Source organism: Oratosquilla oratoria, chromosome 4 (genome assembly GCF_046742065.1).
Source record: "Oratosquilla oratoria isolate Oo_2021 chromosome 4, ASM4674206v1, whole genome shotgun sequence".
In the NCBI taxonomy this organism is placed as follows: domain Eukaryota; kingdom Metazoa; phylum Arthropoda; class Malacostraca; order Stomatopoda; family Squillidae; genus Oratosquilla; species Oratosquilla oratoria.
In genome coordinates, this window is record NC_134780.1 from 22,924,544 (window position 1) to 22,951,496 (window position 26,953).

At 37.1% G+C, this 26,953-nt stretch overlaps 1 protein-coding gene across 1 annotated transcript in view; it reads right to left on the reverse strand.

Moving 5' to 3' along the window:
• Nucleotides 1-270: 270 nt before the first annotated feature.
• Nucleotides 271-26,953, reverse strand: part of LOC143024669 (uncharacterized) — a 34,976-nt gene continuing 8,293 nt past the window's right edge. Inside the window, exons 7-10 of the mRNA XM_076183652.1 lie at nucleotides 26,483-26,685; nucleotides 24,634-24,827; nucleotides 24,373-24,502; nucleotides 271-22,011 (exon numbers count right to left, since the gene is read on the reverse strand). Of these exons, the coding sequence (XP_076039767.1) occupies nucleotides 21,838-22,011; nucleotides 24,373-24,502; nucleotides 24,634-24,827; nucleotides 26,483-26,685 (701 nt within the window). The 3' untranslated portion in view covers nucleotides 271-21,837. The remainder of the gene's footprint in view (nucleotides 22,012-24,372; nucleotides 24,503-24,633; nucleotides 24,828-26,482; nucleotides 26,686-26,953) is intronic.

Sequence of the window (26,953 nt, forward strand, 5' to 3'; positions counted from 1 at the left end):
TTGTTCTACCTGAATTATTGTGCTATAACATCACAGTCATCTTGCCTAAGCAATGTACAGTGTATCAGAATGAAGTGGTTGTAATTGACGCAAATTGGATCAATGCTGACCCGGAGGTAGCAATTTATTCATATAATATGGAAAGAAGGGATTAGAAAATAGCAGGACCTTCATTGCTATGTACATACAAAATGAATGAAAATGTTTCTTCTTGAGAATAAAATGTATTGTAGATTGTTTTTCTTGACAAGGTGCTAGCTTCCATCTTCATTTTCTTTTCTCTCTTTTTTTTTTTTTTTTTTTATGATCAGGCAGACTTCTAACATGTACTTCCATTAGAGACCTTTGCAGTACAGATTTAATTTATTAATTTAAATTTTCTGAAAATTATTTTAAAATTGCTTTGAATCTGCCTACATATTTAACATCTTGTTGAAATTTGCCCCAAGACCTGTTTGAAGCATGAACTTTACCATTTCTCACCTCTTTCCAACCCTTCCTTATCTCCTCTTCTGTGGTCTCCTATGTCCCATTCAAGTTCTTAGTAAGCCTGCTGAATACCTTTAAAGGCACCATTTAACCCTTTTGCTTCAGCAGTGTATTCCATTTTATTTACCTTAGGGGATATCACTAGCAAAAGGACTAGATTATTTCAAGTAATCTCCTTTCTGCAGTAATGTACTCCATAGATTTTATTCTGACTAATAATGAATTATTTATTCAGCTTGAAGAACTGCTGTAGCAAAGGGGTAAAAATTTAAGCAAACACAAAACTATTTCATTTGGCATAGAGGATGTCAAAATATCCAAAGGGTTAAGACTGTCATGTGGTCTTTTGACATGCTCAGCAGATTTTACTCTGGATAATGCCTCATGATTTCATTCTACTTCAGGAACATACTTGTAACTGTAGCAAAGGATCTAAGAAAGTTGTCTCATTCCCTTTGCCTATTCCATAATCATCCCTATACTTTTCATACATTCCCGTATTTTTTCTTCTTCTTTTTATTCTTTTCATCAACCTGTCTTCAGGCATTCACTGCACATTTCCAAACCATTTCAGTTATGCTCTAGTATTTTCCTCGTACTTTTATACTTATTTTTGTATATCTTTCTATCTTACCTTTTCTTTTCCACGTGCTTTTGTCAAAATTATTTAGATATTTTATACTGCAGATGTTCACGCACACATACATCTGTTGTATTAATACAGACATTTCACTAATGTTCTACAAAAAAGAATGACATTGTTTTTCTGTTTTATATATAGTAGATATCATGTACTTTGATACTTTTTTATAATAGTACAGATTTTTTATTGATAGTTTCAGGTTTCATTTGTGCACAAAATCCCAAGTGCCTGTATCTCACATTTCTACCATTGCATATGATTAATAAACCTTTTAGGTCAGCTTTGTGTGTATTACTTTGCCATCATTATTACAAAAAGGATGTACAATAAACATACATTCTGACAGTCAGTTTGGTTTCAGATCTGGAGGGTCATTTGGGTCGAACCTTTGATGTGCTTCAAGAAAGAGGGGTGGGTGGACTGCATGTACCTGGACCTAGAGAATGCATTTGATAAAGTACCTCTCAGTCAACTTATGTGGAAATTGGAACACGTTGGAAGACTGAGAGGCAAACTAATTGAATGGATTAAAGACGTTTTGAAGGAAAGATACAGGAGGACAGTAGTAAAGGACAAGATGTCAAGCTGGAGAGCAGTACTGAGTGGAGTACCACAAGATTCAGTGCTTGCACCAATAATGTTTCTTGTCTATTAATGACACAATGGAAGAAACAAGCTATGCCAACATGTTTGCAGATGATGCAAAAGTTGTGAGAAGAGTGAAAAATGAGGATGGTAGAATATTGCAAAAAGATTTCAATACTATTTTTGTATGGAGCCAAGACTGGGAGATGAAGTTCAATACAAAAAAAAAATCCAAAGTACTGGAAATTGTCAATAACAGCAAAAGGCCATCCTTAAACTATTAATTGGAAAGTGAACACAATACAAAAACAAAATAGAAGAACAACCTGGAATTATTGATAAAAGACAACCTGTCACCTGACAGACATATCAGCAGGATTGTGAGAGAGACGTAATGTTATTCAATTCTGCTGTGGTTGATTCCTTTGTCCTGCCACATGCTTGCTTGAGCATATCCTTGAAGGCATCATGTTTGTTCTTGGGGGATTAGTCAGGGTTGGAGAAATCTGAGCTGCAATCTGGGGAAGGGTCACAATGGTAAGTCTGAATTTGTGTGCATCTGTGAACTGTTGATCCTTTGGAGGCCAACAAGCATCTGGGTGAATGATGCTGTACGTGAAAGGGGGAAGCTTTACAGTCATTGTCTGTGATAGGCTAGGTGAACTTGCACCAAAATACAGGGGGTCACCAATATAACAGTTCATTACGTAGATGATGCAGGGAAGAAAGAACTCCATACTAGTGTTCTTTGTTTAGCAAATGGGCCTTGACCATTTTCAGAATTATGAAAGGGATGGAAGTTCTCGATAGAGATGACCTATTAAAATGGGACAAGAGGGAAACAAGAGGACACGAAAAGAAACTAAAGAAAGACAGTTACAGAAGAGACCCGAAATAGAATAGTTTCCCACACAAAGTGATCAATGTCTGGAACAAATTGAACTGTGAAACAGTGAATGCCAGAACTATACACAATTTAAAAAAAAAAACTGGACGTGGAGAGATACGAAAATGGGTCCCAACGAGCATAGCTCCTGTCCTGTAAAATACAACTAGGTAAATACTAGGTAAAAATACATGTGTTGGTCAATCAAAGACTGAAGGGCGACTTTCCTAAACCAATCCAGGGAGGCTTATCTAAACAATGCGGATCAAAAAGAAGCATTGCTTCTAGGTTACTACAGAATGGTTTGGCAGGGCTGAGATTAGTGCTTTAATCTGTGTACAAATGCCTGTATTATAGGATCACCATGGTCTTAACCTACTTATGAGTAACATGAACCCAAAGGTCAGAAATTTCTATGCATCACTTCCTTGTCCACCCCCGTAACATATCACTTTCTTGTCCCTCCCCCATACTGTAATGCCAATACCATCGGCAGTATTGCATCAGAGCTTGTGGGGTATGTGTATGCCACAGATGCTTCTCCTCTAACAGGCTCAATAGTTGCATCATCTGTTCTTGTGCTGTGGGTTTTCTCTCTCTTTTTTTTCCCATTAAGGCTACCTCTAGAATTAAGTCTAGGTTGAAATTCTTCCTTTGGCTTCTAGGCATATTTATTTTTTCATCCATTTACTTATTTTCTTTTTTATGTTAGCCAATGAATCTTATTAGGATGTCATGTTTTTCCCACTCTCATAACATCATGAAAACAATGTCATTGTTATACAGTTTATTATGCAAAGAGTATTACAAAATCAAGATTACAAAGTGAGGTATGAAGATAAAGCATTGACATTTTACAATCCACCAGCTTAGAATTATACACAATTTCCTAAATCTATACATATCTAAGACATTTTGCATGATATGTAAGGTATTTAAATTGTTGTTACTAAAATCTCTATGTTAAATGTAAGAATTATCTCAGATATACTTCATAACTAAAACCTGAAAAATCAATTATCATCCTGTTTCCTTTGTCTAGAAATAAAGCAGTGGATAAAGCTTTTACCTTCCCAAAATTTTAAGCTACTTTGTTGCTAAGTTAAAAAATATATGTTTTATACAAGACCTGGTGAAGATAATATACAATACATTGGTGGAAGATCATTTATTGTAAAACAAGAAAAAAACAACAACATATAAATACAAAACTGAGATGGGACGGGGGGAAAATCTATCTCTTACCCACAAAGCAAGGTGGTTAGGCATGAGAGAGGAACATCTTTACCCCTTTTAAAAACTCATAACAATCATGCCTTTCACTCCTTCCTAATCAAACGACGTGAAAATTGCACCTGGGAGATATGGAGTCCCAGTAGGGAAGAACATATATTGCATAATAATAAAATGTGAATGCATACATATACACACATACCACATACACACCCCATATATACAAACATACAAAGGTGTAAAAAATGGTTAGGATTACATTCCATCCAATGATAATCTGATAGCCATATCAATCTTTGGTTCACAAATCTACAGGGCACTATCTCATACATATTAGCTTAACCTTGTATACACTGATATTCCAATGTTTTGTTCCCACAAACTTCAACACTAATAACACTTAAGACAGTGCTTCAAATTCAAGGTAGGTATGCTCTAGTATAGTAAAACATCATACACATGCAAATCTATGAGATAACAGTGATACTAAAACATTAAAATTATGTGTCATGTATTGACAACAACCCCTAAACTTACTTGCAACCTTATAATACTTCTACTGACTAGCACTGACTTACTACATTCAACACATGAAAATATCAAAGGAAAATAAAGGGATAAAACTATGGGTTAGATTATTCATGTAATCCTACAAACTAGTTCTAATTAATCAAAACTTGTCCTGTAAAAATGCAAAAGCATAATGAGAATTTCTTCTTAATTTCAAAATATTCAGCCTAAGCAATATTTCTGTTAACTACTGGGTACTTTGTATTACTCCACATATGTAACATACAATTTAAGAAACAACACTGAAAAACAATCAAAGAAGAGAAACAAGTATTCATTGAAGGAACATCCACCTTGAATGACTACTTATTAGTAACAATGAAAGTGAGCACATTGTAACAACCGTTGATAAATGAAGGTTTGCATACACGCAGCCAAACAGTTTAAGAAATTATTCAATTTCAATGTTTCTTCATCAACCTCAGTTACATCCATGGAATGAATACATATTATTACAGATCTTTAAATCAGATCATTCAATGGCTTCCCTACCAAATCATTCAAACATTAATATGGCTCTGAATGATAAAACTATCTTTTGTATAAAAATAATATATACATACAGCTGACAAAATGCTGGCATTTACATAAGAGATAATAAAAAAATAAAAGGTGGATATATAAATAAAGATGAAAATAAACACAGCTGCCACAATTATCTTTCCCATTCTGAGATCAACAGAATGCCACTATTGTTCAATACAAAAAAAAAAAAATGTGCTTCCATGTCATTTCATTTGTGCTGAGGCCTCTCGTTGTTGTTAACTCATGTAACCTTTATGCTGTTATTTTCACCCACAATATGCATAACAATCTTCACGATAATAATACCTCTTGCCTCAAATTTCACTGACTGGAAACCCACAGCCCCATAGCAGTAAACAAGTCCATAAATCCTCTCACATATCTCTTGAAGAAGAGGCATTGGACTGTTGTCTTGAGTTGTATTAATGTGAGTCTGTTTCTGTCACTAGATTATAAGAGGAAGAGGTGGGGAGCAGTCACTGGTTGTCAGCTGTCTTAATGTGAAAAGTGTGGAAAAAAGAGAGGTCTTGGGTCTGGTCCAGAGACGGAGTGCCAGCCCCTAAGTGTTGCACCTCCAAATAGGAAGTTGACAATGGGGAAATAAATTTCTCTGATGTCTATCTTACAGCTGTGCAGGCTCCCATCAATGGCTCCTATGACAACCTTTGTCCTTGGAAACTGTAGTAACAATTTTTAGCAAATGATCATGGTAAATTGCAATACCCTCGAGTTACGGATTCCTATGGGCTAATAAGGCTATACTTTGATCTACATACCCTTTGGGCCTTTAACTATCCTATATGGCCTGAATTTTTACAACCCTTAAAGGGAAACTTTCATTTGTGGGCAATGAAGTGATGACTTCAGGTGGGAAATGACAACACATTCTAAATGCATAGCAAACTCGACCCATTCCACTCAAAGCTTCAGGCTCTCTGTATGTATCAACCCCTTCAATAACATAAGGTTTTATGTCAAATGCCAATCAACTTGATTAGTTGTAGTTGTTACTCTTGTTTTTAGGTGTAGTTGTGTTTTTGCCCAGTGTTAGTAGACTATGATACTTGAGTTGGGCGAAGACCACTGCCCTCTTAGACTCTAGCCAGAGATCCTACATCCTAATTATGTTGTGGATCTGTCTGTGTATTGCTAGAGCTAATTTAGCTGCAGAAAGGCAGACCCTAGTCTGAACGAGGTGCATATTGATTGGGACTTGTTCAGGTTATAACAAAAATCTATCCAGTGAGTCATGGTGCTGAGGTTAATGAACGATATGAATACCAAGACTTGGGAACTTTGTGCATACTGTACTTCCAACCCTTCAAACCAGTGACATGCTCCCTATCTGGTATTGCATTCTAACTAATAATAAATGATTCAGCTTGGAAGAAGAAGAGTCCCTGAACTTAAGGAAATAAAAATATCTTAGCCAACTCTTTTATACTGGTGACATATTTTGCAAACTCCTTCCAAGCTATCCAATGTTGGTCTGCTTATGGGCATTCCAAGACCTAAAGGATTAATGCAGACCAAATTTCTCTTTTGCAACATAATTTGACATAAGAAAATAAAAATGCAGATTTTGTCAGTCAAGACAAAATCTTTAACAAATGCTTACCTAAGTGCAGAGTGATTGAGCAATTTGAAATAATAAAACAAGTGAATACTACATACAATTTTTACAAAAATTATGTTAAGAATAACAATTTATCCCTTTCACTGTCATACATAGTTTTATTTTGGCTGACACTTGGTCATTTAACTGAGTGAAACTTTTAACAGTGAAAGGATAAAAAATCTACCTCAACTCAACTCTCTTCTTGCTACATCTTTTGTGTCATTTTCTGGATATTGTCAGGAAATTTTACTCATCTATTGGCTCTAACAGTGAAAGAGTTAATCTCTACAATTTAACACTTTTACTGCTACATGTGTCTTGTACATTTATCCTGGCTATTGCTAAGCAATTTCATTCAATTTAGAGAAACAGCCAAAGGATAGAAAAAAATATTACAACTAAAGTGAACTCCAACTTACAAAGATTACAAAGGATTACAAAGGCGGAGCATGCCGACAGGAGACCTTTTGATCCATATCTAGGTCGGATGCGAAAAAAAAAATCATATTAATAATAAAATAAAAAATAAAAAATATGATAATGTAAATAACAAATAAATGCATAGGTATAGTTAAAATAAATGCATAGGTATAATACCACCATTAGCCATACCCATTTTACTGGTAGTGTTATGTCACTTATATTACTAAGCTCATTCCAGTTGGGACTGACTGTTGATATTAGATAACAAACACTCCACAGGCCAAGAATAATGATCATTGTTGACTCAGTCACTCCCATATTAACTTGATATGATCACCACACTTGGATTTTTATCCATCCTTGTGTAGAATTCACCTGGTGGGCTAAATGCATCCAAGATTAATGCAACTGTTATATATACTGCAAGCTTGGGGAATACTTTTAATATTCCCATAGCAAGCAAGAGGAACCAACTCTTCCTTCCCCTTCCTTTAACCCCTTTAGGATTAGGATGCACTGAAGCATGGCCTCAATTAATTGTGGCAATGTCACACTGTCTAGAGCTCTTGGCTTCATTCACTCTCCTATGAGGTCATAACATCCCCAACCCCCTGATTCTGTGCCCAGCACTCCATTGTGCTTCTTTCTTACTCCACTATTTTTTTTTGTCTTATTTCCCATCAAGTAAAACACTGATGGCCTCTTTGTGCTTTTGTGTATTTTCAACATTTTGCATTTACTTACACAGGCAAGGGGAAAGAATATATGGCCTTTACTAGGAGAGCAACACAGTATATGATTGGTTTTGGTTCTAATAGCTCTTCCAGAATCTTGAGTTTCCCTCTCATCATCTTCCCATACCTGTACAGTATTTCAAATGTTTTTTGATATATATGTTTGTGACAGGGATGACCTTTCATACATGAGAAGCTAAGATGAGAGGGAGGAAAGGATAGTGGATGGAAGTGGAATGAATTGAGAGTGAAATGGGTGGGAATGGGTGTGTCTCTTTTGACTTGGCTACCTCCCTTATATGGGGGAAAAAGCCCTTGGTATATAGATGCACAGAGAATTATGCTATAACTGTCATAGTGTGCTATCTATCAATGCTATATGTTGATTGTTGCCAGCTTTCACTATTTTTTACTGAATTACAAACCGTTCATTACATTTCACTTAAATTTGATTAAATTATTATTATTTGTTATTGATACCATAAATCATATATTATGAATCATTTATCTTTAGTCACTTGTATTACTGAATAATAGTGAGAAAAATAATTGAGATGCAATTATTGTCATAGTTGAATCACTTCAGCTGCCACTATTTTGGGTAAATTACTGTTCATATCACTGTACAAAAGATTACCAGTTAGTCTTTGATTTATGCAAAAAATTTAAATAATACAATTAAACATGTTCATTTCTCTACTCAATGGACCTATAAGATTATTGAACTGTGAAAAAATATCTAAATACTGCATGATAATTTTTTTTATGATATTCCTACTTATTGTTTTGATAGTGTGCCTTAATTACACAATGCTAATTAGATACAATGAACAAAAGTAAGACCACTTACATAAACAAGCCTTTAAAATAACATTGAGCTCTAGAGTCAAAAGGCTAATAACATTGATATTGTAGCTACTGTTGGCATTACAAAGAAATTTTCTTCACAAGAATGCTCAATGTTGTAAATTTAGCCAAAGCTTAATTTATTTACTTATTCATGATATTCCACTTAAATTTGAGAGTTGACAAATAGAGACTGCTCCCCTTCCACTACTAAAAGCTGGTGACAGAGAAACAGTTCCACACTAATAAGGGCATAAGAACATACAAATGGAGGAGACTGCAAGAGACCATTAGGCCCACACTAGACACTTCCATGTCCCTTAGCACCTGTCATCTCTATCCATAAAATTATCTAATCTTCTCTTGAAACAACCAATTGTTTCAGTGCTAACTACATGTTCACGAAGTCCATTCCATTCATTTACCATTCTGTTGGTAAACCAGTTCTTGCCTATTTCCTTCTTAAACCTAAAATTGTCCAATTAATCCATTACTTCGAATCCTGCCCGGCTGTCTTATTATGATGACTTTCCCTACATCCTTGTTAAAGCCCTTCACCCATTTGAATACCTCTATTAAATCACTCTCTTCACCTTTCAAGAAAGTGTAGGTTAAGGTACCCAAACCTGTCGTTGTATGGTAAATTTCTAAGCCCTTGTATGATTTTGGTCATTCTCCTCTGTACTGATTCTAATACTGATCAACTGTTGCTTCAAGTTTCCATAACTGGAAGCCCAAAGCCCTACATTGGTTAGCAATGGTTTTTGGGCCCACCCACAGACTTCTCTGGGAATAAACCTTGGATTAAGCTCTGTATTGTGTTCATCAATCAATCTGTTGACCCTGGTTCCTCTTGGAAAAGACCCAGAGCCTTCAGGCTGTCTGCATTGTGTATTACTGTATGACTGTTTCTATGTCACTGGCTGAGTAGTAGGTCAAATTTTATAGAGATCTTGGACCTTTTCTAAAGACCAAGAGTCAGCCCCTAAGGATTGCAACTCTAAACACAAGTGAGGAAGTTGACAATTTTTGAGGACAGGAAGCACCAAGGTGGCTTTCTCTGATGTCCTTCTCCCAGGTCTACTTTTTCCACTGTTGGTCCCTCCCGTATTAATATAACACTGACAATAATAAAAAGGTTCTCCTAAGAGAAACTGATGGAAGAGCCTGAGGACAGTAACCAGTTGTGTTAGGGCTGTCATCTTCCAGTAAGTGAAACTTGAGATGACAAAAGAAAAGAAAAAAAAAAAAAAAAAAAAAAAAAAAAAAAAAATTGGTAGTTGCCAACAAGTCTATTGAAACAAACAACATGTGAGGACAGAGCCTTTATTAGTACGACATTTTGCTTATTACAGCTTTATCAAGTATGTCCTTGATAAAGCTGTAACAAGCGTAATGCCATACTAATAAATGCAACATTTTCACATGGTATTTATAATTATAACAAAAAATAATGTCTCACCAACAATCTTACTGATGCATTGATGTGTGTGTGCTAGTCTACTATGATATTAAGTTGGAATTCACTGTAGCTTAAAAAAGAATACATGATATTCAATTGCTTATGTATATGAATCACTGTTAACAAAAATATCAGTAACCTTTTTTTTCTCTTACACTCCAACATTACCTGACACACTTTGTGTTCAAAATAAACTTGAACACGATCCCCCAGAGAGAATTACAATGTTCCCAACTGAAATAGGAACAAATATAATTTACAAAAATGAGATACTTAGCACCAAATAAAAAATTATGAATGCCCTGTATGATTTTATCATATTTGTCTTTTTCTTCTAAAACTACTTAGCCATGCAGATCTCTACCCTACAATACTGATTGACTTGTGCTGTACATCAATCTGGACACTGTCATTCGTTCTTTCTTTATGTTCCATCAAGTAAAAACAAAAACAAAAACAAAACCATGAAAGGAAAAGCCTTTGAAATTATTTAATAAAATGTATCACTCTCATAAGCACTATTTCCTATGCATACAAATGCCACCACTTGCATATATCACTGACATGCTTTATAGCTACAAAAGGAAACCTATGCACCTTGACCACACGTAATTTCTAGATCACTTTCTTTTGCATAAATGTACTGAAATCCGTTCCAGTTTGAAGTGACATTATCAAAACATATCTTGAAAATCAGGGTATGGAAAATATATAAAGTTAATCATATCCTTAAAAACTAAAAAAAAAAAAAAAAAAAAAAAAAAAATAATAATAATAATAATAAAGAAAATATATAAGTAAACCAGGATTCGACAGCAAAACTAAAATATCACTTTCCAATTGATGTAGAATCTTTAACAGATGCTCCTTATACAATAATATACCCTTCTAATAATCTGACAAAGTACATTATATTTACATAAATGTTGTAGGCAGTATGAATTACAGGAAACTAATTTACAGCCATACGTCTAAACACTCATAAAGAGTTTGGAATGTGAGAATTATCTTTTCACACCTGAGTGTTACAAGCTCCTTCCAATACTGTTTAATTCCATCCATGGAAGATTATATTTCAATGGATGTTACTCATCCTAGGAAGAATATATTTATCCTTCTCAAGTATTGCACTGTTGCTCACATGTACACAAATCTGATGTGAATTACACCACTAACCTTTTAAACAAACACTAACAAATTTAATTCAGAGATTCATGAAATTTTGTTATATCATAATATCATGTAAACTTTACTAATGAAATTTATGAAATTGCAAATTCTCTACTCACAAAAGGAACTGGAGTGCAGTAGGAATTTTTAAAGTCTTACCTGTTTTTGTAAAACAAGAGTACACGATGTCCATGTACATATCCAAAAAGAAAAACATTTAATTGTTTACTTCATCTGATTACTGATCTTAGGTTAGTGAAATGACAGCTTTATAGAGATGGAAAAGTGAAATTAATGTAGTTTGACACAATATTTTCTTTTCATTTTTACAAAGGAAGTAGGCAGGTTTAAAATAACAACCTACAAATGGTCTGGGTTGGGCAAGAACTGGGAAGAATAGAAAAAGGTGTTAATTGTATTCTATGTGGTGGTTGCACCTAGAGCAGTTGGAGTATGGGGTCAAGTTAGGTGCTGATTTATAATCTGGTCACCACAATACATACATACATACAACAATGGCTTTTTCCCCCCTTACAAGGGAGGTAGCCAAAGTCAAAGGCATAAATTCACTCCCACCCATTTCATCCCCACATACTCCACTCCCATTCACCACCCCTCCCTCCCTCTTTTCTTGGCTCCTCCTGGATGACTGGTCATCCCTGCATCTCACCTACTGCCCTGGGCAAGAAGTCACCACAATAAAACAGTATAAAAAAAAAAAAAAGGCCACAGACTCCAATTATTCCAGATGCAACCACCACATAAACAACAATGAACCCCCCATTCTACATTGCCCCTCTCATTCTACCCAGAGAACAACACAAAATCTCTTCTCCAGGTGATTTATGGGCCAAACCGGTGGCCATGGCCTATTACCTGGGTGCTGCAGGTCTCCTGCAAAAGAGACCAGGGGCAACAGATTGAAATAACAGCCCAGATAAATGCATCAATGTCCAGATAATGGGACTGACAATGGGTAGCTGCATAAAGTGGTACTATGATAAAAAGACAACAGAAAATCATCTCCCTCCAATCCCCATCAACTTCCTCATTTTCATTTGGAAATGCAGCTTTGGTCTTCAGACTACGCCCAAGACCTCTCTTTATTAACTTCATCTGTAATTCTTCCACTTTTAAACACAAAGAGACATGACAACCAGTGACTATTCCTCTCCTTCTACTAGTATGAATCAGTGTCACAGAAACCATCTCACAATAATAAAATGCAGACATCAGTCTGAGGTTTCTTCCCAAAGAGGACCCAAAGATCAGCTATTGTGGTATTGCAGGTTTCCACCCCTCCACTATTATAACCTTTCTTATTAAAGGCATTCCTTTACCAATCCAGTATCATTTATGCCTCAAAATAATTACAACAACTATTGCCTTCATGTTCATTGACTGGAAACCCAGTCCTACTGTGGTTAGCATTGGTCCTTGGGCCCTCTCAGACCTCCCTGGAAAGAAACTTTATACCTACCTCTGTTGTAAAAGTGTGGAACTGTTCTGTCATTGGCTCACAGAAGTAGGGGAGGAAAGCAGTTACAAGTTGTCAGTTTCCCTTGTGTGAAAAGGTGAAAGAAATATAAATGAAATTGATAAAGATGACTGTGCTGGTCCAGAGACTGTATGTCAGCTCCTCAGGGTTGCATCTCCAGATGAAGATGAGGGTGTTGACAGAATCTGAAGACAGTGATGTGATAATTCTCTGATGTCTGTCATACAAATTTGCGGGTACTTATCGTTGGTCCCTTCAGGCCCGATGTTATTTGATACATCCCAACTATATGTCTTCCATTTTATTATTGGATGCAAGCAGTGAAATTGTTTTATTACATGGTTTCTCTTCATATAACATGAATATATATTTTGAGACTCTTACTATGTGATGGTTATGTGAAGTTGCTAAATGTCTTCATCTACATTCTGCAATGCATGTAATCTCACCATTAGTTCTCATTATACCATGTTTTACATTTCTGAATACAGCTCATCTGCATTTACAAAGAAAAAGAGAAAAAAATATATATGACTTATTACTTCCATCCATATAACTTTTCATTACACAGCTGGCTATTAAACAGTAAGATTCATGTAAAATATAATGATGACAAGAAGCAAACATTGCAAAAGATACTGTATATAAAGAGCTTTCTCATACAAATCAGTTCCCTATCCATTTCCTTACTTCAAATTATTTACACAGGCACCAATTCTATATTACTAGTTTTGTCATAAATTCTTGGTAGCTATAGCTACGAGTAATTACCGATTTTCAACCTGGATATCTATGTTTGCATAAACCACCTTTAACCTCCTTGCACTACTTCCGGCACTATATGTCTGTCTTCCTTTTTTCAAAGCACTTTCCTAGTCTGATTTTGAACTCTATAGAAAAACTATTGTTTTTCTTGCTCCCCCTCTTTGTTTCTATCCTTGGCTTTCATTTCAAAGTTCCCATGAGTTGTGTTTGAGTCATTTCCCATAATTGTGTAACTTCTCTAGCATTTTGCATCTCTTTTCCCTGATATTCTATCCACGAAGTAAACGTGATCTTTCCAACGAGACACTATAATTAAATTAGTCTTGTCCACTGTATCCACGAAGAGATTCATTTTTATTAATAATTTTCACCAACCCTTCTTTTCAATGGTCCTTCCTTTTCTGCTGACCCATGATTTCACCCTTCTGATGGTTATATAACCAATTTCCCTGCATCTCCATCATCACTAATCTCTTCCTCATTGACTCAGACCTAGCATTAATGGTACTGGTATTGAAAAGTTTAATCCTCTCATTCATCAGAATATCCATTTTTCCTTTTGAGTTATTCAATTTCTGATTTCTGAGCAAAGATGATGGTTCGCCTTTGTGCATGTGTGTGTATTTACCTAGTTGTATCTTATGGGAAGGGGAGCTACTGTCGTGGTGTCCCATCTCTGTATCTTACCATATCTAATTTGCTCTTAAGTTCTTGTACTGTTTTTGCACACACCGTTGTTTTGTCTAGCATGTTCCATACATCCACCACTCTGTGGGGATCGCTATTTTCTTCACGTCTCTTCTATAACTGTCCTTTTTGAGTTTCCTTCCATGTCCTCGTGTTTCTCTTATCCCAATTTAGTAAGTCATCTCTATCAAGGATTTCCACACCTCTCATAATTCTGTAGATGGTCAACAAGTCACCTCTTTCTCTTCTTTGTTCCAGAGTTGGTAGTTCTAATTTTGACAATCTTTCTTCATATGACATTTTTGATAGTGTTGGGGCCATCTTCATAGTTGCTCTCTGGATTCTCTCAATCTTCCTTATATTCTTTTTAGTACTGGGTGACCATAGTGTCGTTGCATACTCCAATTTATGCCTTATTAGTATGACTACTATTTTCTTTACCATTTCACCCAAGTAAATGCCACTTTTATTGATCTCAGCAAGTTGATTTTGCCAACAATTTTGTTTATATGTTTGTCAGGGGACATATCTTTTGTGATGATCACTCCCAGGTCTTTTTCAGATCCCACTTTCTTTACTTCCTTTTCACCAATTTTATATTGTCCTGATATCTTTTTTTTTTCCAAATTCCATTATGCTACATTTCTTAATGTTGAAGTCCACTTCCCACTTCTGACTCCATTCCCAGACCCTGTTCAGATCTCTCTGTAGTGAGTCACAGTCCGTTTCAGTACTCACTTTCTTTAACAATTTTGCATCATCTGCAAAGAAGCTCATGTAACATTCCACACCCTTGTCCATGTCATTCACATAGATAGCAAACATTATTGGAGCCAATACTGATCCTTGTGGAACTCCACTAATTACCTCTTCCCAAGTAGAACTCTTATCTCTGAGCACTACCCTCATTTTTCTACAGTGCAAAAAGAAATCCACCAATTTCAATAGTTTTCCTTGTATCCCTCCTATGGTTTCCAGTTTTCTCAATAGTTTTTTGAGGGACTTTATCAAAAGCTTTTTGTAGATCTAGGAATGCACAATCAGCCCATCCATCCCTTTCTTGTATTATATCTAGTAGTCTTGAGTAAAAACAGATCAAATTTATGGTACATGATCTTCCCTGTCTAAATCTGAATTGTCTTGGATTTAGTGTATTGTTCTCCTCCAGATGTGTTATCCATCTACTTTTTATAACTTTTTCACAATTTTAGCTACCATGCTTGTAAGGGGAAACCAGTCTGTAATTTGTTGGGTCTTTCTTATTTCCTCTTTTCTAAATTGGTACGATATCAGCATTTTCCCAGTCTTCTGGTATTTTTCCTTGAGTGAGCAACTTATTATGTTATATATTTTGTCTGTTAGTTCTTCTTTAGATTCTTTCAATATCTAGTTTGGTATTCCATCTGGGCCATATGATTTCCTGACAAGGTTCAATATTTGATACATTGTTTCTTTCCATGTTACTATTATTTCCCTCATGAGGGGCGTTTCACTTCTTATTTGCATCACCCTTGTTAAAGCCTTTGATCCACTTGAACACCTATATTAGATCACCCCGCACTCTGCGTCTTTCCAGAGAGTCTAAGTTAAGGTGTGTAAGGCAAATTTCTGAGTCCATGTATCATTTTGGTCATTCTTCTCTGTACTGATTTATCCATTCCTTCTTTATAGATTTTCATCAGAATCATCCATTTTTCTTCCACTTGTGTTTCTTCCTTGTAGAATTTTCCCCAGCTTGCTTTAAGAAAAAATTCTAAGTCTTTCTTTTCTGTGATTCTCATTTTTCTATATATTTCCTCATTTAATTTTAACTCAAATAGTATGTGGTCACTGTTCGCGATTGGTATCTTGTATTCAGTTTTGTCTACTATTCCAGGTTGTGATGTAAATAATAAATCTAGTCTCAACTGTTCTTCATTATTTCTAAATCTAGTGTTTTCTTTTACCCATTGTGTCAATGTATGTTCTATAGTCATGTCAAGTAATACATTTCCCCATTGATCATCTCCACCTTTCACTGTCATCTCTTCCCAACATATTTCATTGCAATTAAATTTTCCCATGAGTACTGCATTATTTCCATCATTCAGCATCTCATTTAATAAAAATCTCATATCATCTAACATTTTTAAATAATCTATCTCCGAGACCTCATTTTTGGGGGCACATAAATCACTACAAACTTTCTGCTTTTCATGTCGCTATCTTCAACTCTTATTGTGATCACCTCTACCCTGTTCTCTCCATATGTAATTTTTGTCACATCTAAGTTTTTCTTAACCAGGAACATGACTCCACCTTGTTTCTCCTCCCTATTTCTAGGCCAGTTATTATATAATCCATGTCCAACACTGGTGCTAGTGGACCCCTTAATTTTGTCTCCACAATTTCCATTACATCTGGTTTTGCTTCTGACAGATAATTGTTTTGTTCGTTTAATCCAGCTATGTTGGTATAAGCTGATTTTAATTTTCTATTCCTTCCATCTCATTCTGTGAACCTTTAATTTTTTTTAATATACTGTACCATTTTTTCAGTCTCATATCTAACACTCCAATAAAACTGCGTTATCTCAGTCTCCATTCTTTTCTCATTTCTTTTCTTTGGCTTCATTTCTTAATGTCTTAATTTTTTCTCTTTCCTCATAATTTATATATCTTTTTATCCATATACTTATACAGTGTTCATTTCTTGCTAATTTTCCAGTTTTTGCTAAGATTTCTTCCACTGCCATTTGTGCCTTAATCTGATCTTTAGTGGTCGACATTTTTCTTTTCCTTCTGCATATTTATCCATTCTGTTCACTTCCTCTATTTCATTTTCTATTTCTTGCTCTTTATCTTTTACTACTTTTAGAACATTTCTTGCCAATTCTTTGTCCTCTTTTTCTCTTGGGAACCAATTTGGGTTATGTTTTTCCTTTATGACAGAAAATTTTGAAAGTAACAAAAAGATCTTTTGGAAAGAAATTAAAAGAGGAAGAGGAGGCAAATCAAGTAGAGAAGAAAAGGTAAAAGGTGCAGATGGAGAGATAATAATGGAAGAGAAGGCAGTGAGAGGAAGGTGGGCAGAGTATTTTAGGGAGTTGCTAAATGTGAAGGAGGATAGGGAGGGAAAGGTAGTTGCAGTGGGAAGTGCTAAGAAAATGACCATGATGAGTGAGGAAAATGGAGGAGAAATAGGGAAAGATGAAGTGAAAGCAACTGTTAAGATGATGAGAGCAGGTAAGGCACCTGGGTTGGATGGATGCCATGCAGAATGTATGAATAAAGGAGGTACAGTTATGGTGGACTGGCTGGTGAGGTTATTTAATGTTTGTTTAAGAGAGGATTGAGTGCCGGAGGACTGCAGGAGTGCCTGTATAGTTCCGCTTTACAAGGGAAAGGGGGACAAGTGTGAGTGTAGTAGTTTCAGAGGGATCACCTTGTTGAGTGTAGTTGGGAAAGTTTATGGGAGGGTCTTGATTGAGAGGATTAGGAGGGGAACAGAGGGAGTAATTGGTGAGGAACAGTGTGGTTTTAGGACAGGTAGGGGTTGTGTAGATCAGATTTTTGTGGTAAGACAGATATGTGAGAAAGCTATAGGAAAAGGTAAGGATGTTTTCTGGGCTTTTATGGATTTGGAAAAGGCTTACAACAGGGTAGACAGGAAGGCACTGTGGGAGGTACTGCAGATATATGGGATAGGAGGAAAGCTGTTAAGAGCAGTCAAGAGTTTTTATGAGAGTAGTAAAACTTGTGTTAGGTTTAGAAATGGAGAGAGTGAATGGTTTGAGGTAAAGATGGGACTTTGTCAGGGATGTGTTATGTTGCCCTGGCTGTTCAATGATGGGGTGGTGTGAGAGGTGAATGCAAAGGTAGTGGGTCAGGGGTTGGAGATGGTTAAAGAAAATGGAGAAAAGTAGGAAATAAGCCAGTTAATGTTTGCTGACAACACTGCCCTTGTAGCAAGATCAGAGGAGGGATTGAGGAAGTTAGTGACAGAGTATAAGGTGTGTGAAAGAAGGAAGCTGAAGATAAATGTGGGCAAATGTAAGATGATGAGATGTACAAGGGGAGAGTGATAGCAGACTGGAAGTGAGCATTAAGGGAAAGAGACTGGAGGAAGTGGATAGTTTTAGATATTTGGGTGCGAATGTGGCAGGAAAGGGAGGAGTGGGGGTGGAGGTAGAATGTAGATTGAGAGAAGCAAGTAAATGCCTTGGGGGATTAAAAAGTGTAATAAGAAATAGACATCTGGGAATGGATGCTAAGAGGTTATATGGAGTGATTGTGCCAACAGCACTGTAAGAGAGGAAGAGAGAAGGAGTTTGAATGTGTTTGAGATGAAATGTCTGAGAAGTATGATAGGGGTTACTAGGCTAGATAGAGTGAGTAATGATGAGGTGAAGAGGAGAACAGGGGTGGAGAGGGAGTTGGGAGATAGGGTTGATGAAAGAGTATTAGGATGGTTTGGACACATGGAAAGAATGAGTGAAGAAAGACTAGTAAAAGAGGTGTGGAAGGCAGAGGTGGAAGGAGTGAATATGAGGGGGCATCCTAGGATGAGATGGATGGATAGGGTAAAAAGGGCATTACAAAAGAGAGGAATGTCTGTTGGGGAAGGACAGGAGAGGACAGAAGATAGGGGTGAATGGAGAAGGGTTGTGTATGGATGATGCTGTGATGCATTAGGGGGAGTGGGTGGGGGATTGGGGGCGAGGAAGTATGTATGAGAAATTATTTGACGCAGCCCAAAGGGATTTCTCCCCATCTTCTCCTTTTCTGCATGAGGGGACAGAGAGGGGGGTCGCCGAATTAATGAAGTGGCCCTGCTGTGGATGTGCTGTGTTTTGCGACACTGCTTCTGACCCAGGGCAGTGGACAGGATGCAGGGATGACCTGTCATTCAGGAGGTGCCCAGATAAGAGGGAGGGAAAAGGGTGGAGGGGAGTGGAATATGTAGGGGATGGAATGGGTGGGAGTGGTTTCTATGCCTTTTTCTTTTTGGCTAACCCCCCCCCATGTAAGGGGGGGAAAAAAGCCTTTAGTATATGTATCTTAATGACAGCATCTTCGGCCTTCTCCATTTGTTGATGAACTATTTCTTTAAAAATTACCTTATCATCTTCTTTGTCTTTTTTCCAATAATTCCTGAGTTGTTGCAAATCGTCTTCTATGCTTTTTCCTACTCCCACAGTCATTGCTTATATCTGTTCATCCACCTCTTTCCTTATGTTCTCGTTATTTGTGTTTTCATTATTTTTCAACCTCTCATTTTCATTTTAACTCAGCCAGTACTTTTTTTTTGGTGCACTTACCTCTTCTTTTATTTCATTTATTTTCTTAAGTCACTTCCTTGCTTAAGTCTTTATTTGTCTTCCATAGATTGATAGTTCCTTGCTTCCATGATTCATTCATATTTCTCATGTCCCTCTCTATAACTATATTAAAAAGTCTTCTTTCATACCCACTAAATCCAGAGAAATGACCCTTATTGCCATTATCAAGTAGAAACTTTTTCATGCCTCTTGGTGATCTGAAGCCTATGTTTACATTTTGCTTTGCCCTTGTGCTGGTAGATGGCTCTGGGTACATGTTTATATTGTAACACGACAGATGGCCATCTTGGGGTTCTCTGGCCCATTTTTGTTTTCTTCCATTTTACTTCAATTACACACTATTTATGTGGTAAATTAACCATTTCAGGTATCCACAAGCACTCCCCTTCCCATATATCACACCCTAGGTATTTTGTAATTGCATCACTGTCGAGACATTCCCTATTTAAAGTACTTCTCACTGTATGTGTGTGTGCAAAACACAAAACCATACTTTTACAAATTGGTACAGTTACTCTTAATGAGCTCTTTAGTAGACATTAAAACCATGCCTTCCCTGACAATCTTAACATAAAGTGCTAACTATTTTCACCAAGACTAATCTCACTAAGTTCTATTTCCTCTACTGTTACAATGTTACTTATTAGTCTAACTTTTTATTTCCTTACATTCACACTCCTATGCCTAACCAATAAAATCATCAATGAGAATTCTGTTGCACAAGATTTAAAACTGAAATATACACCAAAATAAAACCAAGATGAGTTCAGCACACAATTCACTTTGGATAAGCTGTTATGTCTTTTTCCTTTATAATTACTGAGCATTTTTAGCCTTAAATATAAAGATGACTATTCATCAATGCACTTGTGCTATTTTTAAGCAACACTAGCACTATATGTTCTCATTACCTTTCTGTATATTCCATACATCATCCTATGTCAAATACCAACATGACATGTACTTTTTTTTTACATGATGAGCCAAAGTACAAAAAAAAAGATTTATAAAAATCTTGTTTAGAATTAATTTTCTGGTTATTTACATCCAGAATATCTGCCTGAATTCTAAATTCCATTAGCCTAATCATGTAGGCTGATTATTTCAATGGCTTTAATTCTCATACTGCATTTTTCTTGATAGCACCAAACTTTCTAGTCAAACAAAGTTACCCTTGTGTAACATAACCCAGCACAGTGTAGATGTATCTGCTACCTATGAGTGGAATAAGAAAAACTTGTGTGGTCACTTGGTGCCTATGATCTATTACAATGCACTACTTAATGATGATAACTAGAGCCTATGGTTAGCTGGTCTGTGTTAGGTTAGGTTAAGCTCTAATGCAAGGCCTTGGTTAGGACCATGTAGTTGGAACTGCACCAGTACATATTTGTACCATCACAGAGGCTTGATTGTTTAGTGTTACTGAGCCCATTACTCAATATCAAGCCACTATTGTACATGCATTACAATCGCATCACATGAATACACCCTTGTCTTTCTGGCATCATGCCTGAAACAAAAACACAACAGTGATAGTATTACAAGAAAATAATGAACCACTACTCTTCTGGTACCCATTCCTGAGGCCATTGCATACATACAAAATCAAGTTGGAAAACATCAGATTCCTGTAAAAAATAATTAGAAAATCACACCTAATGTAGTACAAAATAATTACTTACTATTCAATTGATTTAGTCTTGCACATTGCACAAAACAGACGTGAGGTCAATATTGAACAGAAATAAACGCTACTGAAAGTGACCTTCAACTGGCCTTTATGGTAGTTTCCATAGTACGAAGGCACACCTTTTTCCAACCATGCTCAATATTCAAGCAGTGACTGGTTCTCATTGTTAATTATATACATAAAAAAAAAAGAAAACAAAAGAAAAAATTGCATGGCATATTTTTGTGCACTACTCTTACTTTCAGAAATACATCTGAACTATTAAGATTCTTGATTACATGCTTAAAAAAATTAAACAACAATTTCAGCAATGCCAATGCATTCTTCCTAATAAAACATTTTCTGGTAACCAAGATTTGAATTATACTTTAAAAATTAAATTTCAAATGTACAATATTTTTTTTGGCCCTGTTGTCACTGGTTCACATAATTTCCCCAATTACAATAAATGAAAAGAAATAAAACTCATGCTCGATGAGACTGTACCTGCATTCCTTTACAACTAGTCTCCTAAACAAGTACAATTCCCAGCTACACCAGCTGACACGTTTATGGCAGCTGTGATGATGCTTGTATCATAGAAAGGTGTAAAACTGCTATTCATTCTCTTTACAAAAGTTGCTAATTTTTTTTGTCTTTCTTACAGATGCTTTGTGGATGAATCCTGAGGATCTCTTAACAAGAGCTATATTAGACTTTACAGTCCTGCACCTTTGTGGTTGGTTCATGAAGGTTATCTGTTACAAGTACCACAGTTTCGTAAGGAGCACATTCTTCTACTCTGAGAGTAGAACACAGCCAGCCATAAAAACCCTTTTCAGGATCACTTACCTCTGTCCACCAGGCATCATAGGACAGGGATATCTGAAAATCAGATATTTATGAACACCATTAAGAACACAGCCATAGCTGACATGATTCAATACACAATTACAAATATTCACATATTTACTAAATTGTGATGACGGGTAGTAGGCAGGAGACAGGGATAAACCTAATCCAAGAGGAGCTAAGATAAGAGGGAGAGACGGAAGGTGGATGAGAGTGAAAAGGGTGAGAATGGGTGTGTGCTTTGACTTGGCTACCTCTCTTATAAGGGGGAAGAAACCTTTGTTATATAGACTGATACAGTTCTCTGTAAGACCCCAAAAAACCCATTCACTCACCCATCACATTGCACTATACTGTACAAGCACAACCCACAGGGTACAGCAAGAACATTATACAATAACTAACACCTACTCCTAGAACCTCACTGCACACCTAAACTTAGTGCACTTACATCAATTGCAGGAAGAACATTCGGACAAAACAAAGAAACTATTACTATAATATACAAATAATGCAAACACTAGTTTCCCTCTCATCTTAGCTCCTCTTGGATGAAGGGTCATCCTTGTCTCCTGCCCACTGCCCATGTCAGAAGCAATGCAGCAGGATAGCACATCCACAGCAAGGCCACTTCACTTACATGGCAACCCCCCCCCCTCTCCATCTCCTTGTGTAGAATTTAGAGACGACAGGGAGAAATCTTTTCAGACTGCATCAAAATATAATCCATACACAACCACTCCCCACTTCCCCCCCATCCCATGCTCTCTCCCTTTGTTACTCAATCGACATAGAAAAGAGAGAAGATGGGGAGAAAATACCTTCGGGCTCCATCAAAATATCACCCATCCACACCCATTTTCTACTCACCCCTATCTCCTGCCTTCTCCCTTCCTTGCTCAATAGACATGCCCCTCTTGCTCAAAGCCCCTTTCACCCTATCCATCCATCCATCTTATCCTCAGTTGTCTCCCCAATTTGCTCCATCCACCTCTGACTTCCACACCTCTTTGCTAATCTTTCTTCAATCATTCTTTCTATGTGTCCAAACCATCCCAATACTCTTTTGTCAGCCCTATCTGCCATATCTTTTTCCATCCCAGTTCTCTCCTCACCTCATTTCTCACTCTATCCAACCTTGTAACCCCAATCATACTTCTTAGACACTTCATCTCAAACACATTTAAATTTCTACTTTTTGCCTCTTAAATTCCAAGTGTCTGCCTCATACAATATTGTTGGCACCATCACTTCTTCATATAACCTTCTTTACACCCATTCCCAGATGCCTATTTCTTATGAAACATTTTAATCCCTCAAGGCACTAACTTGCTCCTCCCAATCTACAATTTACTTCCACCCCATTTCCTCCCACAAAAATCTGATCCACACATCCTCTTACCTTTCCTAAACCCACACTGCTCCTCACCAATTACTCCCTCTGTTCCTCTTCTAATCCTTTCAATTAAAACCCTCCCATAAGCCTTCCCAACTACACTCAAAATTATCCCATTTAAACTACTACATTTATCCCCTTTTCCTTTGTAAAGCAGAACTTTAAAGGCACTCCTCCAGCACCCTCCCCTCAGACACACATTAAATAACCTTACTAGTCAGTCCACTATTACTGTGCCTCCCTTCTCCAGATACTCCAAATGACACTCATACAACTCAGGTGCCTTACCTGCTCTCATCATTTTGAAAGCTCCTTGTACCTCATCTTTTTTTATATCTATTCCATTTTCCTCTCCTATCACCATCATTTTCTGTGTCTCCCACTGCCACAAACAATCCCTCCCTATCTTCCCCCTCATTCAAAAGCTCTCTAAAATACTCTACCCATCTTTTCTTTAATGTCTCCATTTCCATTAATATCTATCCATCTGCACCTTTACCTTTTGCTCTTTGCCTGACTCACCTCCCTTCTCAACTTCTTTCCAAAGCATCTTTTTATTTTCAAAATCTTGTAATACTCCTACCCCATATCACATCTGCTCTCAGCTTTGCTTCCTTTATCTTATGTTTTGCTTCTCATCTTTTTTCTTTGTACCTATGTCCCAAGTGCTACTTTGCAACCAAACCCAAAATGTTTGCTTCTTCTCTTCTACTACCATCTTCACTTCATCATCACTCACTACCCTGCCTTCTATTCCCTCCCATCCTCCTTGTTCCATATACCACCTTTGCACACCTCATCACTTCCTCCTTGAACATCCCTATTCCTCTTCCACTCTCATCTCTACTCTGTCCTTCATCAACTCCACAATTCTCTCAGCTTCTCCATGTACTCTTGCTCCTCTTCCTAAATACATACAATTAAGTATAGTTCATAAATAATGGATAATAACTTGTGCAGTCTTTAACTAATGTTAAGAACATAGTACTGTATCTCACTTGAACGAAGGCAGCATATATTCCTAAACCAACTGTGAGGATAATGGCCAGGAATGGATATAACAAGATGAGAAGTGGAGGAAGAGTGATCTTGGCTAAACACGGTGCCTCAGTTGCTCTTGTCAACATGCTGTTTGGATAAACAAAAAAAAAAAAAAACAATTATGATGATTTTGACAAGAGAATAATTAGTGTTAAATCTTAGAAGATTCAGATCTAATCAAATTCATATACATAATTATTTATCAGACTATAACTTACCTGTACCATGTCAAAGTTCCAAGGTAAAAGGAATACCCAGCTGATACGAGGAACATGAAGGGGAAGCACAACACAGACAGCAGAGTTATGTGAAATCCATAGTGGCGAGAACATTCTGATTTGGGTTTGTCAGGTCCAAGATTCATCGTGATCGAGGCTTCAATCTCTTCCAACTCTTCGCGAGATAGGTTGACCTTATCAACATAGGTACAAATTAGATATGATGATAAAAAAAACAAAAAAAAACTGGACTATTTGATCTTCAGATATACAAAAATTATTTGGATATTCACCAGAACCTTGTCATGTACATGTCTCACACTATCAAAGTAGAAAACAAATGCTTACCCTGATTTAATCTTTGAAATTTCCCACCTGCATACAAATGAATCACTGCAACCTGGGTAACAACATGTGCAAATAGCACTGCAACTGGTCTCCTCTAGAATCAACAAAATTGTTTCCCTAGTTCTCTCCTACAGGATACACACAACTGCTGGGAAGTTACCCACAGCCACTAGTTCAGCCCGTCAGTCAATAAAGAGTTTTTATTTGTTCCTCTTTGAAGTGAGTGAATATGGGTACTATATGTCTTCTATGTGGTGGGTGAATCTTAGGTAATTACTCTTCACTGCCATCCCAATTCTGTTAGTACTGTTTTAGCATGGGATGGTGACTCGAATGTAGGCACATCAATCCAACTTGTCTGTCTTAGGGGGTTACTAGGTTGGATAGAGTGAGAAATGAGGAGGTGAGCAGGAGTGGAAAAGGAGATGCCAGATAGGGCTGATGAAAGATTATTGGGATGGTTTGGACACATGGAAAGAATGAGTGATGAAAGCTTAGTATAAGAATGGAAGGCAGAGGTGGAGGGAGTGAACTTGAGAGGATGACAGAGGATGAGATGGACGGATGGGGTGAAGGGGGGGACTGAGAAAGAGAGGAATATTGAGCAAGGAAGGGAGAAGGCAGGAGATAGGAATGACTGGAGAATGGCTGTGTATGGATAATACTGATATGCAAGGAAGAGAAGGATGGGGGGGGTAGGTGATGCTTATGTGTGAATGATATTTTGATGCAGCCCAAAGGGATTTCTCCCCATTTTCTCATTTCCTGCATGAGGGGATGAAGAGAGAGGGGTTGCTAATTAGGTGAAGCAGCTTTGTTGTGGATGTACTGTGTCTTGCTGCATTGTGTTTGACCCAGGGCAGTTGGCAGGATGCAAGGATGACCCATCATCCATGAGGAGCTGAGATGGGAGGGGTGGAAAGGGTGGTGGATGGGTACGTGCCTCTGAGTTAGCTACCTCCCTTATAAGGGGGAAAAAGATCTTGGTATGTAGAAAGACAGATAGGTTGGGATTGTTCTAGTATTCTGCTTCTCTTTTGATCTGCCATTTCTGTAAACAGCCATATTGGGTAGTGTAAAATCTGGTAACCTACCAGTGGAGTTCAGGTGATGAGATACTGGGTGCTAAGGTGGACACAGTGGTATGCAGATGTCTGTGACATTATATGTTCCTTCTTTGATTTGTGTTTGGATTGTCATTATTTCTGATGTGGTGTCTGTAAGTAATTATGTAATTTGTTTTGTCTATTTAGAAAAGGATATCATGTATTATTCTGCCTTGATTGTGGTGTAGTTTGTGAATGTGGATAATTTGGTTTGAGATATGGTTTGGTTTCCTGTATAAATGCAGTGTAAGATCTGTTGTAGCACTGTTTGTTTGCCTGTGAACCCTGTCACTGTAAATCTACAGGTTTAGAGTGCTTTCCATAGAAATGACTAAATCTACATATACATAAACAAGATTCTGGTGTTTAAAATGTATTTTTCAAACAATACATACCTTGACATCAATATTCTGCCCTTTTTTCGTGCCTCTTTTAATAGTTCCTGTTAATGTGACGTAAGAAACCAAGCCTTCTGGAGTTTCCTCACTAAACACTACCTGGCCTCCACTTCCGCCATCTCCCTTGCTCCTTTTCTCGTCACTTAGATCGTTGGTTTCATTGTCACCACCACTCACGGAGCCATCTGTATTTTTTCCAGCTGTAAAGGTCGAAACACAATGATTAATGTCATGCCTCGTGGTGCAGAAATTAGAGACGACGAGAAGAAATCCCATTGGGCCACGTCAAAATATCATCCACACACAACTCCTCCCCACTCCCCCTCATCCTCCAAGGAGCCAAAATGAGAGGGAAACAACGATGGCAGATGGAAGTGGATGTGTGCCTTTGATTTGGCTACCTCCCTTATAAGGGGTAAGGATCCCTTGGTATATAGATATAGATAGCATAGACAGATTCATTTCTGT